Raw genomic sequence first — 13,202 nt, 5'->3', positions numbered from 1 at the left:
TACTTGGTGGAAGATATGTTAGACAACCCAAACTTCAGGATTCTCAAAGCTCTTGCTGTAAAGGACCACACAAAGCCATCCATTGAAGCAAAAGAATAAAAGATGATATGAGGCCAAAGAAAAATAAAATTGTGATCCGAAATTGGCACAAAGGATAAGAAACCCACCCTACGACAACATCGAGTTCAGTTTCCTTTCTGACTTCACTTATTTTGTCGTTAACTCTGTTTAAGACTGCTGGTATTCTAATTCGGGAGCCACGCAACAAATGACCGGTAAACGCTTTTTCTTTAGAAACTTTGTTACGGTAAAGCACAATTTGGTTCGTGAATGATATAGGAGACACACGTCTCCAGGTCCACTCTGATAGCAACATTGTTTTAACATTAACAGTGGATGAATCAACACTCACTCAGTATCCGTCTCAATGGTGCTTTATATTCCCCTGTGGATCGAGATTATATGGGCCTGTAGTTCCTAAGAGGAAGTGCAAGCAGGACGGAACGACAAGCCGGGGAATTTGGAACGGAATTTGAAACAAACGAAAGGAATATATGATGCTGCTCGTATTGATGCAGATCGTCGTGATGACGACGACTGATGCAGCAAGCAGCATTTAATAGTAGAATGGGGCTCTCTGGTGAGAACATCGTAATGCACTCCAAAGTAATGAAAAAGGGGGCTCACAGTAAATCAGGAACTATGAAGGGTGCTCAGTTGAATGCGTTTTTAAAGCCACAACAGTTCCTTAAGTTTGCATAACCCTTTTCCTTCTCTTTTTTTTTCTTTTCCGATTTTCTTTGGGCAATTGGATGTAAATGTTTTTGGGATGCGATTGTTACCCTTTGTCAGAGTTTCCTATAGTGCATGTGGATGTACCGTGTGTGGTGCTGAGTGGCAGGTTATCAGCAGCCAGTATCCAAAAAAGATCATTGAGTTTGGTCTCCTTTTTTAACATTTTTTTTCAAAATATTTCATTGATATATACTAATTTTTTTAAAGGGTTGTATTGATAGAAGTTCTCAAAGAAGTCACAATCAAAGATTTGGTCGATCAATTCCCCGACGTAATTACATTTGTGCTTTATGACAATACGTTCCCTGCCACCAAGTTCTGGTATTATATAAAATATTTATAAAGAAACCTTAAAATAACGACATTATTTTTACAGCCTTGCTTCTCTCCGTTTTAAAAATGACGAAACGTAACGTAACGAAAATGACAGATTCAAAAATTTCCGGGAAAAAAGTCTATCCTTTCCCTGTCTACACCGAATTCCTCCGTGACTTCCCCATGATGGGGGAACCTACAAATAACATTATTTGAAGAAACAAGAAGAAGTGACAAAGTCGAAGAAGAATGATTGTTTAAAACATTTTTGCTTTTAAAAATTTTCCTGAGCAGATTTTAATGGATTGCCTCGCAACAAGAACCTCCGAGAAAAAAGAGGAAAGTCACACAAGAAAATGATTATAATGACAATGGAGAAGATGAGAGTGGAGACGTTGAAGATGAAGAAGAGGATAAGGATGGAGAATAGGATAAAGAAGAAGAGGATGAAGAAGAAGAGGACGAAGAAGAAGAGGATGAAGAAGAAGAGGACGAAGAAGAAGAGGATGAAGAAGAAATGCTGGACCATCTTTCATTGGGGATGCTGTACTGGAACGAGGAGAAAGAAAGCAAGATGATTCCGGCGTTATGCAAGAGATTATTAAATGCCCGAAAAACAGCCCCAGAATCAGACGAGAAACTGAAATTGCTTCTACGAGAAAGAAATTCGGGAATTGAGGATATTCCCAAAATTGCATGTATTAACTGTTAAACTGGCATTGTGTCAAAACGAGGCTCTCTAGACGGATAAAGAGAAATAAAAAAAAAAATTGTCTACTATAACAATTAAAAAAGTTTTGGGAGGTATGCAATAAAGAGACGCCATTTTTAACCAGTCTTCTTCTTTCCCACGCTCATTTGCCACGAGCCAATGCACGCTCCAATTACTTTTAGTTAAAATGGTTATTCGTGAGATTTAATCAGAGCTAATTCTGTTACTGGGAATGGATACCATCAACGGAGAATTAATCAATCCATGAGGTTTTTGAATACAAATCATTCCTTTTTGAATCAATGCAACGCCCATCGTGAACGAGATCCAGAAGAGTCTTAAAAAAATTGATCACACCTTCACAAATGGAATCGAGTTCAAATTCAAAAATTGCGTTACACACAACACCTGGCTTTTTATCATGGTAGGTTTCTTCTTATTCTTCAACTATCTCCTCTCTTACTCTTGGACTTTTTCTTTTTTGGTATTTTTCCTATCACACTCACTTACCTCTTTGCAGGAACATCCGATAATTGGTCCTGGCTGGGGAGGAAGGAGTGTCCAGCTAATGATGATGTTCACTTCTGTACAAAGAGAACCAAAGGTTCGTCGACAAAATCAACAAAGTGGACGACGACGTGGTCAACAAGCTGACCCTAAACGCCAACAACTTCGACAACGTCAACAGCAACAAACAGCATCATCAACGAGTTGGCCAACAACGAGGTCAAAGAGGAGGTCAAAGAGATGTCCAACGAGGTCTTCAAAGAGGTGGTCAAAGAGGTGGTCAATAACATCACTATTGTCCAACACAAAATTTGGAAAGCTATGTAGTGCGTTGGTTGAATGACACTAACTACAGCTCTTTTTTTGCCCCAATTCATGTTCTCGTGCAACTGTTGTAACCTAGAAACTAATACAATGTCTGCTGTCGTGTTCAGAGAATGAATAACCTTTGCTTTCTGTAATTCAAATAATCAATACAGTGTACAATAATTACACTTCGAGAATTTCATTGTTGAGAAATTGATTTTATTGCTTGATATCAATTTATACCAACTGATTAGTGATTGTAAGGCCAAGGATTGTACTTTAATAACATTATGTCCCTGTAAAAAGAAACAACATTTTTTAAAAAGTAGCCTGAATTGAAGTACATTTTTAGTTTGAAATTGGGATCCACGGTTACTGCAACTGCATCAGCAAGAACATCTACAACCTGCAACATTCAGGCTCGTACATCAGCTGCAAATGGAACATCTTTAGTAAAATAACTGTATGCTTGAGCGATCTGGCGAAGAGCTGCTGTTCTCAGAAGACTTGGTAGACGATACATCTATCAAGTATCAAAAGAAGTTACAGATCCACACGTTATACTGATCCCTTCATGATTTCGCTCATGTTTTCAAACTTTTGAAAAATGCTCAATTTTTTAAATGTCCAGAAATAAGTGATAAAGAAAATGGAATTACATTGTTTTGTGTGCCCACAAATTTTGTAGAGAAATGGAAAGATGCAATCCCCTTTTTGAACAAATCGTCTCATGTTTGCTAACATCCTTTTGATGAGTCAGATATTGAAAAGGGAAAGGAGATTTTAAATGTTTTTTACCCATTTTCAAGATGGCAACTAAAGCCTGGTTCATTTCCCAAACGAATGATACTTGACAGTGTTTATCCCCAAGAATTAATAAGGAAACGGTCAGGAGGAAATGATCAACTTGCAAAAAAGTTAGTGTCAAAATAAGGAAAGTGTTGACAGACTTAGTAATTACTTAATGTATTAAAATAATATACAAATAAACAGAAATAAAAAAAATTAAATTGCATTACAGTTATTTTGCAATATTTTGATGTTGTCTGGCTTACAAAATTGAATTTTTTACTTTGTATTCATTCTAACTTTTCCTAGCGCAAACGAATAAGCAGGATTTTTCTGAGAGCTTTGGCATGAACTACTTAAGCTAGAGGACGGGACTCTCGTCCTATCCCGCCGTGTTATAGCTTGTCGGGTGGATTTTTCATAATAATTTTGAAATGGGGATCAATCCATAGAGTTTAAAATGCTAAGTCTCCAGAGCACCTTTTTGATAAAGTTAAGAGATAAAAAAATATTTCCGTTTTAATTTAGAGGGGAAGGGAGAGTTGTGCGTTAGTTGTCTCCACCTAGCGCTAAGAATTCTAAACTCTTCTATGGTTTTGGAGAGAAAACAAGCAGAATACGGATCACAAACACAAGATTCCAGAGAATCACCAGAGAATTACAGGGTGGTCAACCAACAATCACCGCTAGGCGGGGACAACTAACGAACACCTAGCCCTTAATCCACCATCTTAGAATGAAAATATCACCGAAATTAAATATTTCCCGCATAGGGACAATTTATTAGACTTTAGCTAATTTTTTAAACTCAACTTTTTAAAGAAATAAAAAAAGGGTAGCCGACATAGGAATTGTCGAAGTGTCCCGTCCTCTAGCTTAAGTAGTCCATGGCTTCGGGACTTGGGAAAAAAGAAAAAAAAAACAGCGTTTCCCAACACGCCCGCTGTGGCTCTGTCAACTAAGTGCCAGCCAGAACACTTCCAGGCGGAAAATGCAATGGAAGGCCTTTCAATATAAATGGCTTTACCATAATCTATAACTTTGGTTCTAGTATAGTGGTTCTTCGACATCTTTTTTCGCATTTGATTTCATCGCGCAACGCAGCATTTGAGTAAAGATGATGTCTGCTACAATAGCCTGCTCCGCCTGTCTGACGTTTGTCTGACCAATTGACGAAGGTCAGACAAACTTTATCTGACTTATACTTTGTCAGACTTTATCATCTGACCTTCGTCGATTTTGACTATCTCGTGAACGAAAAGAGATAAAAATGTGGACTTTGAAACGAAGAGATAAATTTGTCCCGTAGAATCGCCTAACAATTCTGAACAGGATAGACTTATTCCGGAATTTTAAAGTCTCTTTCCGGATTTCTTTCCAAAAACTAACTCCGGAAAAAGAGGGTTTTTCGGACGCTTTGATTCGGAGATCGCTTGTAATAATGATATTTGATGGTATTCAATATACTATAGCGACCTTTCGTATTCAAAATGGACGATATACACCCATTCTTTTTAGGGATTACACAACTGCTAAAAAACCTACTAACAAAACAAGTCAGGTTGAGGAACTTTAAAAATGCGAACCTCTTCTGATACCGAACGGATGATCCACTGATCATTCGTGAGCGTTAGCCAAAAAATTGATGCTAAAAAAACTCGATCACCAACAGAGTCCAAATCGATTGTAAAGAAACCATATGGATTGACTTGAACCTCTTCCGCTGGAATTCTACGAGAAATTGGAGCCCGTTGACTCTGAGAAAAATGGGGTTTTCTTAGTTGAAAACACTTTATGATTTGCATATTTTTCCAAACACGTATTTGCTAATAACAAATCGTGGTGTTTGCTATTGGCAAGCAAAAAGGTTTGATATTTGAAGGTATGTTATGGGACGGGAAATAGTCCCGGAGCTATCAATTCAGCAACAAAAACTTATAGTTTGAGAAGCGCGCCTTCGTTGTGATTGGACAACAAAATTCAAAAATGGCATCCGCAATAAAGGACTGTATTTTAAAAACTAATTGTCCGAAATGGGCGAAATTTGGAAAATAAGTTTTTTAGGGTAGTATAAACCTACTGTCCAAATTTCGCTCAATTCTAAAATATGAGCGCGCCTACGATTCGTTGACATCGGCTGGATTGACCCCACAAAATTTTCATTCGGTATCAGTTTTAAAAATATAAAGATGTACTGCTGTTCAGCTTGTAAAAAAGATATCCCCCTTAAATCGATTGAAGAGCTTAGAGCCGATTTGAATAGTCACAAACTTTTCCTTCGGTTACGTTTCCCCATTCAATGTAACCAAAAACCTTGTCGGGCCTCTACTGGTGGCATTAAAGAATATGTTAATAAATTAATGAATACTAGTTGGACAGTTTCTTTACTGATTACAGCGTTGCAACAAGTAGTGTTGTGGAGATAACAAATATGTGTATAAAATTTAAATAAAATATAAATAAATTAGAGTTTAAATTAAAAATTTATAATACGTATTTTACATCTTAAATGAACTTTACGCTCAAATCTTAATAATATTACATGAAGAACCAAGAACGTGCAATAAAAAAATTTCAAAAAATACCAAACAGAGACTCCGTCTATAGATGTTATACCAATGAAAAAGTAGTAGACATGCCAAAAAGTCGTGCGCAGTTTACGCCGATGCGCACCACAGAGGCCGATAGAAGAACTAAGATTGTTATTACGCTTTACCACCTATGTACCACAAGAAACGAGACGAGAACCGACTGCTTGTCGAACAAAGGACTTGAAGTAGATAGGGAGTCAAGCGTAATAACAATCTTAGTTCTGCTATCGGCCGCTGTGGTGCGCATCGGCGTAAACTGCACACGATTTTTTGCTCGACTACTACTTTTTCATTGCTATAACATCTATAGCGACTGTCCCAAACAAGTTTTTTACTATGCTCTGCAAACTGTTTTGTTTTTCTGAACTTACAGATCGAGCGCTAGATGGCGAGCAAACTTCTACACGTGAATCAGCACACACTGAAACAGTTTGCCGAAGGTTTGCACGTGATCAGCACACGCCGAATCGTGGCAAGTCGAAAAAAGAAATTTCAATGCCAGATATTACCAAAGCCGAAACTGTAAATGGAAAAACTTACCATGAGAATTTCGTCAAACTAATTCGATTTCGTTAATCCTTCTTATTGCACAACTGAATGAGCCCTAGACATTATGAACTTTCATGTCCTTCGGGGAAGACCAATTGGTATCATGTGGTCACAGCATGGAGTATGCAGAGACATGATCACTTGTCCTTCACTTGGCTATGCCTACGTCAATTTTCCAACAACCAGCTGATGCTAAGATAACAATAGTGAGTGAAGACTTATCGTTTATCCTTCTTATCGTACAACTGAATGAGCCCTTAGTCTACTGTATTGATTAAGTGAAAGTTGAGGAGTTGAAAAATTTTATTTGTTAAGTAGCAATACAGTAGCACAATTTCTGTGTTTTATTTCAATTTGAAGTAAAATTATTCGTAATTGCGCCTACGGTGTTGTATGTCGAGTCTGCTTTCTCGCTGGCGACGTTGATGTTCTTCTCTTAGTTGTTCTCGTCTATTATCTTCATCATTTTGACGCTCGAACTGATGACGCGGATCAATTTGTGGCTCCCGTTGTTGTTGAGAGTCCCGTTGTTGTTGCTCCCTTAGTTGTGGCTCCCGTAGAATGAGACGTGGTGGTTGTAGGACAAATCGTGTTTGTTGTGGTTGTTGTTGTAGGGAGTATAGATTTTGTTGAGGAATGTTATGTGGCGGTTGAGGAGTGTGTTGGGGCAAATAGTGAACAAGTTGAAAAGGTCGGCGAGTAATGGAGGGAGCGCAAACATGAGCATATGGAGTACTGGCACTGGTACTAGAATGTTGGGCATGAATGGCATGAATATGCGAATGTTGATTATTGAAATTTGCTCGAGCATGAAACTGTTGAACAGGTGGGAATTGTTGAGTGGATGTTCCACGAGTTTGAAAATGTTGAGAAGTTGAAAATTGTTGAGAATGTTTAGCATGAAAATGGACAGCTCGACTATAATTAGGCTCCTTAGGTAATGAATGGTATTGCCACATCAAAGTTGTTTTCCTGAGTCCCCATCCAAACCCTTCTATTGGTGGATACTATTGAAGGATGAAAACATAAGATAAGAAAGTGAAATTGTTGTTAACAAGGTGAAAATATAATATACCAGGTGGTGAGGGAAAGCCCACGAATTATGAACAACAGATTTGTTAAAAAGATAATAAAATCCAGGACGATACAGGGGATCCAGAACTTTCAAACTGCATTGAATCTCTCTGGGTGCATTGCATTGTTCTACAAAAATTAGGGGCTGTGTAACAATTCGCCCAAAACGCACGCTGCCATAACAATGTGATTGAACTCAGCAGATCGATCTGCATACACATGGTGACCAGCGCCATGAAGAACATTGAGCTTGACAGTAAGTCCATTCCAGCGCTCTTTGATACTCCGGCCCGGCTGCCTATCAATCCAAGAGTTCACTCCGTATATAAAGGTAATGGGAACGAGTGGTGGAAGTTTCATGATACGGTCGACCATGGGAAATCGTGCGTAGTTCGAATTGACCATCATAGAATGGAAGGCCGATTCTCCAGTTGGGGTACGTGCATTGCACTGGAAAAGATATTGGGATAGTGTTTCAACGGCGTTTTTCACCGCTCCCTCAAACTTTCGATATAGGTAGCTTCCACATCTTCTCGTCATTGTGAGCACTAAGGGTCCAGCCGCTCGGAGAAGAAACAGTGGATTAGCCATGCGGTGGAGTAAATCGAGAAGTTTCCACCAGAGAGGTGTGTGGAGTTGGGCTGCATCGTTCCCAGGTGGTTCAGCAGGATCCGGAAACCACCAGGGATCTGCCAAAACCAGGTGGACAACGCGATCGGGATATTTTAGAGCAAAGGCAGACGAATAAATCCTCCCATGCTGTGCCCGATGAGAATAAATTTCTCATATCCAATAGTCGTCATCAACAACGCGATCGATTTGACAATTTGATCCTCGGCTTCACGAGCATCACTGCTGAACTTGGGTCGGCTGTTGCCGCCAAAGCCTAAAACATCAATAACGATCACCGGCCTATCTCTTGCAATTGCGTCAATGTTGAGTAGCCAAGTTGCCAAGGCAGCGGCGAACCCGTGTATGAATAGCGCTGGCGTCCCGGTTCCATCTTTGTTGAGAATAAGTGTCCGGATTAGATTGTCCGTTTCTCCAACACACCTCCCGATGTTGACTAAGCGGACTTCTTTTGGAGCAGTGAGGCCTTCCAGAATTTTTTCTTCTGAAGATATGAGCAGTTTCATTGATGTTGGACACCACTGAAACGCCATCATTGAACGTATCCAAATATGACTCGCAGTCACTTCCCAATAAAATGGGCCTTGGCTTTCAGGTCTTAAGTAGGAAGTGGAACGTAACCAGTTAAAGCTCGCTCTCACTTCCCAATGAAAATGGGCCTTGGCTTTCAGAATATGGAACGTAGCAATGTAAGCCTTGCTCGCAGTGAATTCTCAATGAAAATGTGACTTCCAAGTCTTACTCGCTCTCACTTCCAAATGAAAATGGGCCTTGGATTTCAGGTCTTGAACTCTTACTAGCGGGCTTACAAGTTACAATTTACAAGTCGGAAGTCTCTGCTGAAGTAGGAAGTTAGGAACTACCACAGACTATTTTAGACGGAGATAGATGTGACGTAAGCGTAACTACAAGAGGGGCAAGCTTGGACTTGTTGTTGTTGGGAAATAAAGTGGGTGGATGTGAAGTTAAATTGAATGTTCGTAACCAAAAACTGGCACGTTCACCAATTTGTGATGATACACAATAAATGAAAACTATGGAAGACTTGTCGAAAATGTGTATTTACCAGTTCGGAGCTTGTTGGAATTACAGTTGCCGGTGAAGATCTGCCGGGACTAGGCAGACGTCGGGCTTTTATAACAGGGGAAGACAAAGAGAAACTTAGGGGAACATATTGCACCATAACTAATCGTTATGGTCCAATAGAGAAATACAAAGAAAGGAAAGTAGGAGACTTGGTCCAGTGATCAGTCACGGCCAATGAAGAGAAAAGCTGAGGCAGAATGTCTAGTAGAGTGTCAAGCAGGTGCAAGTTGCTTGGCCTCTTACTAGAAGTGTGAAGTGGGTGGGGCGAATTGTTACAGGCTGTAACAATAAGGCTTTGAAATGTTGAATCTTTCTTTGATGATAACTACTTCCATTCACAACTCCCGCTTTTGCAATATCTTGCATGGAAATCACCATTTTTGACTTAGCACGACTCGGCGTGTGCTGCTTACGTGATGCTGATCACAAACGGTTGGCAAACTGTTTCAGCGCGTGCTGACCTTGCCGCCTTCAAGAAGTTTGCACCTTTTGATGAAAATTGGTTCCTGATCCGCATGGTATCTCTGGTCAGGCATATTTACATCAGGTCTCCCATTGGAGTCAAGAACGTTAAGAGAATCTATTGAGATTGAGATTGAGCGCACCTGATGTTGTTGTTGAGGACGATGGTTCCGGTTAAAAAGTTGCTGTTGTTGCTGAGAGCGTTGGCGTTGTCGCACCTGATGTTGTTGTTGAGGACGTTGGTTTTGGTTCATATGTTGCTGTTGTTGCTAAGAGCGTTGGCGTTGTCGCAGCTTTTGGCGTTCACGATTGCGTTTCCTTTTTTCTCTTGGGAGAGAGTGGTAGAGCAACATCAACTCCACTCTTCTTCCACCCCAGCCAGGACCAACAATCGGGGTTTGATGTAAAGGTTAGTAAGATGAAGTGAAGGCAAGATATGATGAATACATAACCAAAATATAAATACATACCGTATCAAAATACCATGTGTTGTGTACTACAGCATTATTAAACTGGTACTCAATGCCAGAGCGATATGTTGGTTCCAATTGGTTCAAACTTAAAAAAAAAACTGCTGAAATTTTATTTATTTTAAATACAAAGGATATTCTCTCATCTGTCATGGTGGATCCAGCAATTAATAAAACCCTTCTGTTACGAGTTTGATAGGCACACCCATGAGTAAGGTCGGTATAACGATGTTTAATTATAAAATTTATTCAAGAAGAAAAATGCGATTTACCGAAAAAGTAATTGTTATTGTCCGAAAATGTTGGTTTGAATTTTTAACTGCATGCTACGACTTGTGTTTCCTTCTTTTTTCCGTCTCCCCATGTGTCTCCGAAAATGTGGGTTTAAATCTTCAACTGCATGCTACGACTTTTGGATTTCCCTTCCTTTTCTGTTTTTAAATACGTCTTCGGATAGTGTTATGTAGTCTTTGCTGGACTTGTCTTTTTTTGAATTTTTTGTCGTTTGAAAAAAAGCTGATCTAAAATCGTGCACGGCGACCAGCCGACTATCCCATTCGGGAACAAGCAATGGTGCTTCCTAATTAGGTAGGTAAGTGGGAAATTATAAAGGTAAGGTAAGTGATTAAGCTCGTTCTCATTGAAAAATACTATTAGAAAGTAAATGAAGTTGTGCGAAACCTCTTTATTCATGCACTACTCAACTCTATAGTACGCAACGTGGGATTAATGTTCTTCAGCGATCGTTGAATTTTTCTGTATACTAGATTTTCCGTTTAATTTCCTCATTTTTGCTAAATTACCTGTTTTTTATAATTGTTTGCAATTTTTTACATTTTATTTCAGCAATTGTTATTTAGTATAACTTTACCTTTGACGTCATCACTATTTCATTAATTTTCAATCGTTTTATTGTGTTTTATCTCTGTTAGATGTGGTTTGATTTTTAATCACTGTGAAAAACATTGTTTTTTTAAATCAGTGTATGATTTGGTTTGATTTATGTTTGATACATTTGATACATGTTTGATTTATTTTTAAATATTTTTGTATTCCTTTGTATGCTTATAGAAAGCAAAAACCGCACCTCATAAGAACGATTGATTTTTTTGACACGTTTATTTGTCTTTCAAGTTCCAAGTCAGACTAAGCACCTTTTAATGATAAAACGCTTCGCATGTTAGGTGTAAAAAAACTAAGGAAATTGAATTGCACTTTTAATTGTAAGTTGTAAGTAATTAAGTAAAGCTGTAAAGTGGTAAAAAATGCATCGTTCTTGGCGTCGCTTGCACTACTGTTTAGTACACTTATTTTTACTCTGAAATTTCAGTAGCTTCTGCTCGAAATTTTAATTGTGTGCTCGAAATTTGTCCGCATCAGCAAAAACATTGATTTGTCGTTCGCAACGACTGCAAATTGGCCCACTCATTATCGGCAACGGCTTCTTTGATATCACGATTGTGGATTGCAGAATAATAAGTAAACCGACTGATAGATTTACTTGCCTAAAAAAAGAGGAATTATGCGAGGGTTCGCCGACTCATTTACTAAGTGAACCAAGGGGAAAATTGGCAAAAATGTTTCCCCTCCTTTTTCCATTTTCCCTTTTTTCCCCTTTTTTCAAATTGTTTCAAATTTTTTCGAATTTTACGAATTTTTTCCATTTTTTTTCCAGTTGCTACTTTAACCATTTTCCCCCTATTTTTCCCAGGTTTTCCCTTGTTTCCATTTAATTTCACAAATTTTCTCAGAATTTCCCCATTTTCGTAATTACCGATTTAATGTACAAAAATATTTTGTATTCGCAGATATTTAGCAGTTGCAGGGTATTTACTTTAAATTTTATAAGAAAGGTGTATTAGCATGTACAATATCTTCTCGATACACGACGTTATTACATGACGGAATTGATGGTGGAGGGAGACTGCAGATGTAGCTATAAAACGGGTGAAAGGCATGGGCAATAACGGCTAATTTACTTCCCGTTGAAGATATTGTTTTTCTAATTCTGGTTTGGCCATCAAATTTATACCATGTACAATTCACACAAATGTATTCATCGGCTTTCTTGTCTTTATACCCATTTGCCATTCGTATATCAGCTTTTGTTTATTTCCTGAACAAAATTGGAATTGTACGTCCTAGTAAAAACAAATAATTCCTATTTTTTCCGAGAGGAGTTTCAAATAAACACCAGTCTCCGATTCTTACGATCATTTTTCGAGAGTCAGGAAATGAAGCTGCATAATGGCATGAAATGGCGACACGTAAAGTACAGTTATTGCTCAATTTCTTAGTTTGTTGTTCTAAAAACCAAAAAGATCATTGTCTTTTGAACGAAGCGTTGGTTACCTTCTGCATCAGCTATTTTAACAAACGCAAAAAGGTGAGCACCGCCTTCACCAGAAAAATGTTCACTAAAATCTCTGAAATCTCCTTGTTCAATCGAGCGAAGGACCTCAAGATCATACGGATCTTGTTCAGCTATACACTTTTGGCGCATTCGTCGTCTTTTTTACAGTACTCAGGAACTTCATCTTGGTCTTGCTCTTGCAATTCTTTAAGTCTGATATCGTTCTGTTGCTTGTGTTTTTCCCGTACGACGAATCAAACTGAAAATTTGCTGTGTCGCTACCATCTAATTCAATTCCTAAATCTTTCATCTTTTTCTTTGTCTTGAATTCAATTTCTAGATCTTTCATCTTTTTCTTTGCAATTTGCATGCATATTTTCAGTCCCTTCGATCTCAACTGAGTCTCATCTGAGGGTAGAATTATCTTTTTCAGAGTGTCACATGAGCCACCACTTCGGTTTCTTTTTTTTGACATCACGACGATAAATAACACAATCTTGGGCACCCTGCTGCTGGAGAACAAGATTTCGCATCTATTTTCCTGAAGCGACCTAAAAATTCCG

At 38.6% G+C, this 13,202-nt stretch overlaps 1 protein-coding gene across 1 annotated transcript; it reads right to left on the bottom strand.

The window, feature by feature from the left end:
* Positions 1 to 6,792: 6,792 nt before the first annotated feature.
* On the bottom strand, positions 6,793 to 9,451 carry LOC124194811 (activating signal cointegrator 1 complex subunit 2 homolog). Its single transcript, XM_046589197.1, has 2 exons — positions 9,335 to 9,451; positions 6,793 to 7,571 (listed from the first exon to the last, which is right to left on the bottom strand). The coding sequence occupies exons 1-2, from the start codon at positions 9,449 to 9,451 to the stop codon at positions 6,930 to 6,932; spliced, it is 759 nt and encodes a 252-aa protein (XP_046445153.1). The 3' UTR covers positions 6,793 to 6,929.
* Between the last annotated feature and the right edge of the window lie 3,751 nt (positions 9,452 to 13,202).

This window comes from Daphnia pulex, chromosome 5 (genome assembly GCF_021134715.1).
Source record: "Daphnia pulex isolate KAP4 chromosome 5, ASM2113471v1".
In the NCBI taxonomy this organism is placed as follows: Eukaryota; Metazoa; Arthropoda; class Branchiopoda; order Diplostraca; family Daphniidae; genus Daphnia; species Daphnia pulex.
This window is presented reverse-complemented; position numbering and strand designations above follow the sequence as displayed.

Excerpts from the sequence above, each read along its gene's own strand:
- LOC124194811 (XM_046589197.1), bottom strand. The coding sequence starts at position 9,451 with ATGGTGCAATATGTTCCCCTAAGTTTCTCTTTGTCTTCCCCTGTTATA. Across the intron at positions 7,572-9,334 it reads TTCCAACAAGCTCCGAACTG|TATCCACCAATAGAAGGGTT; the intron begins GTAAATACACAT and ends ATCCTTCAATAG.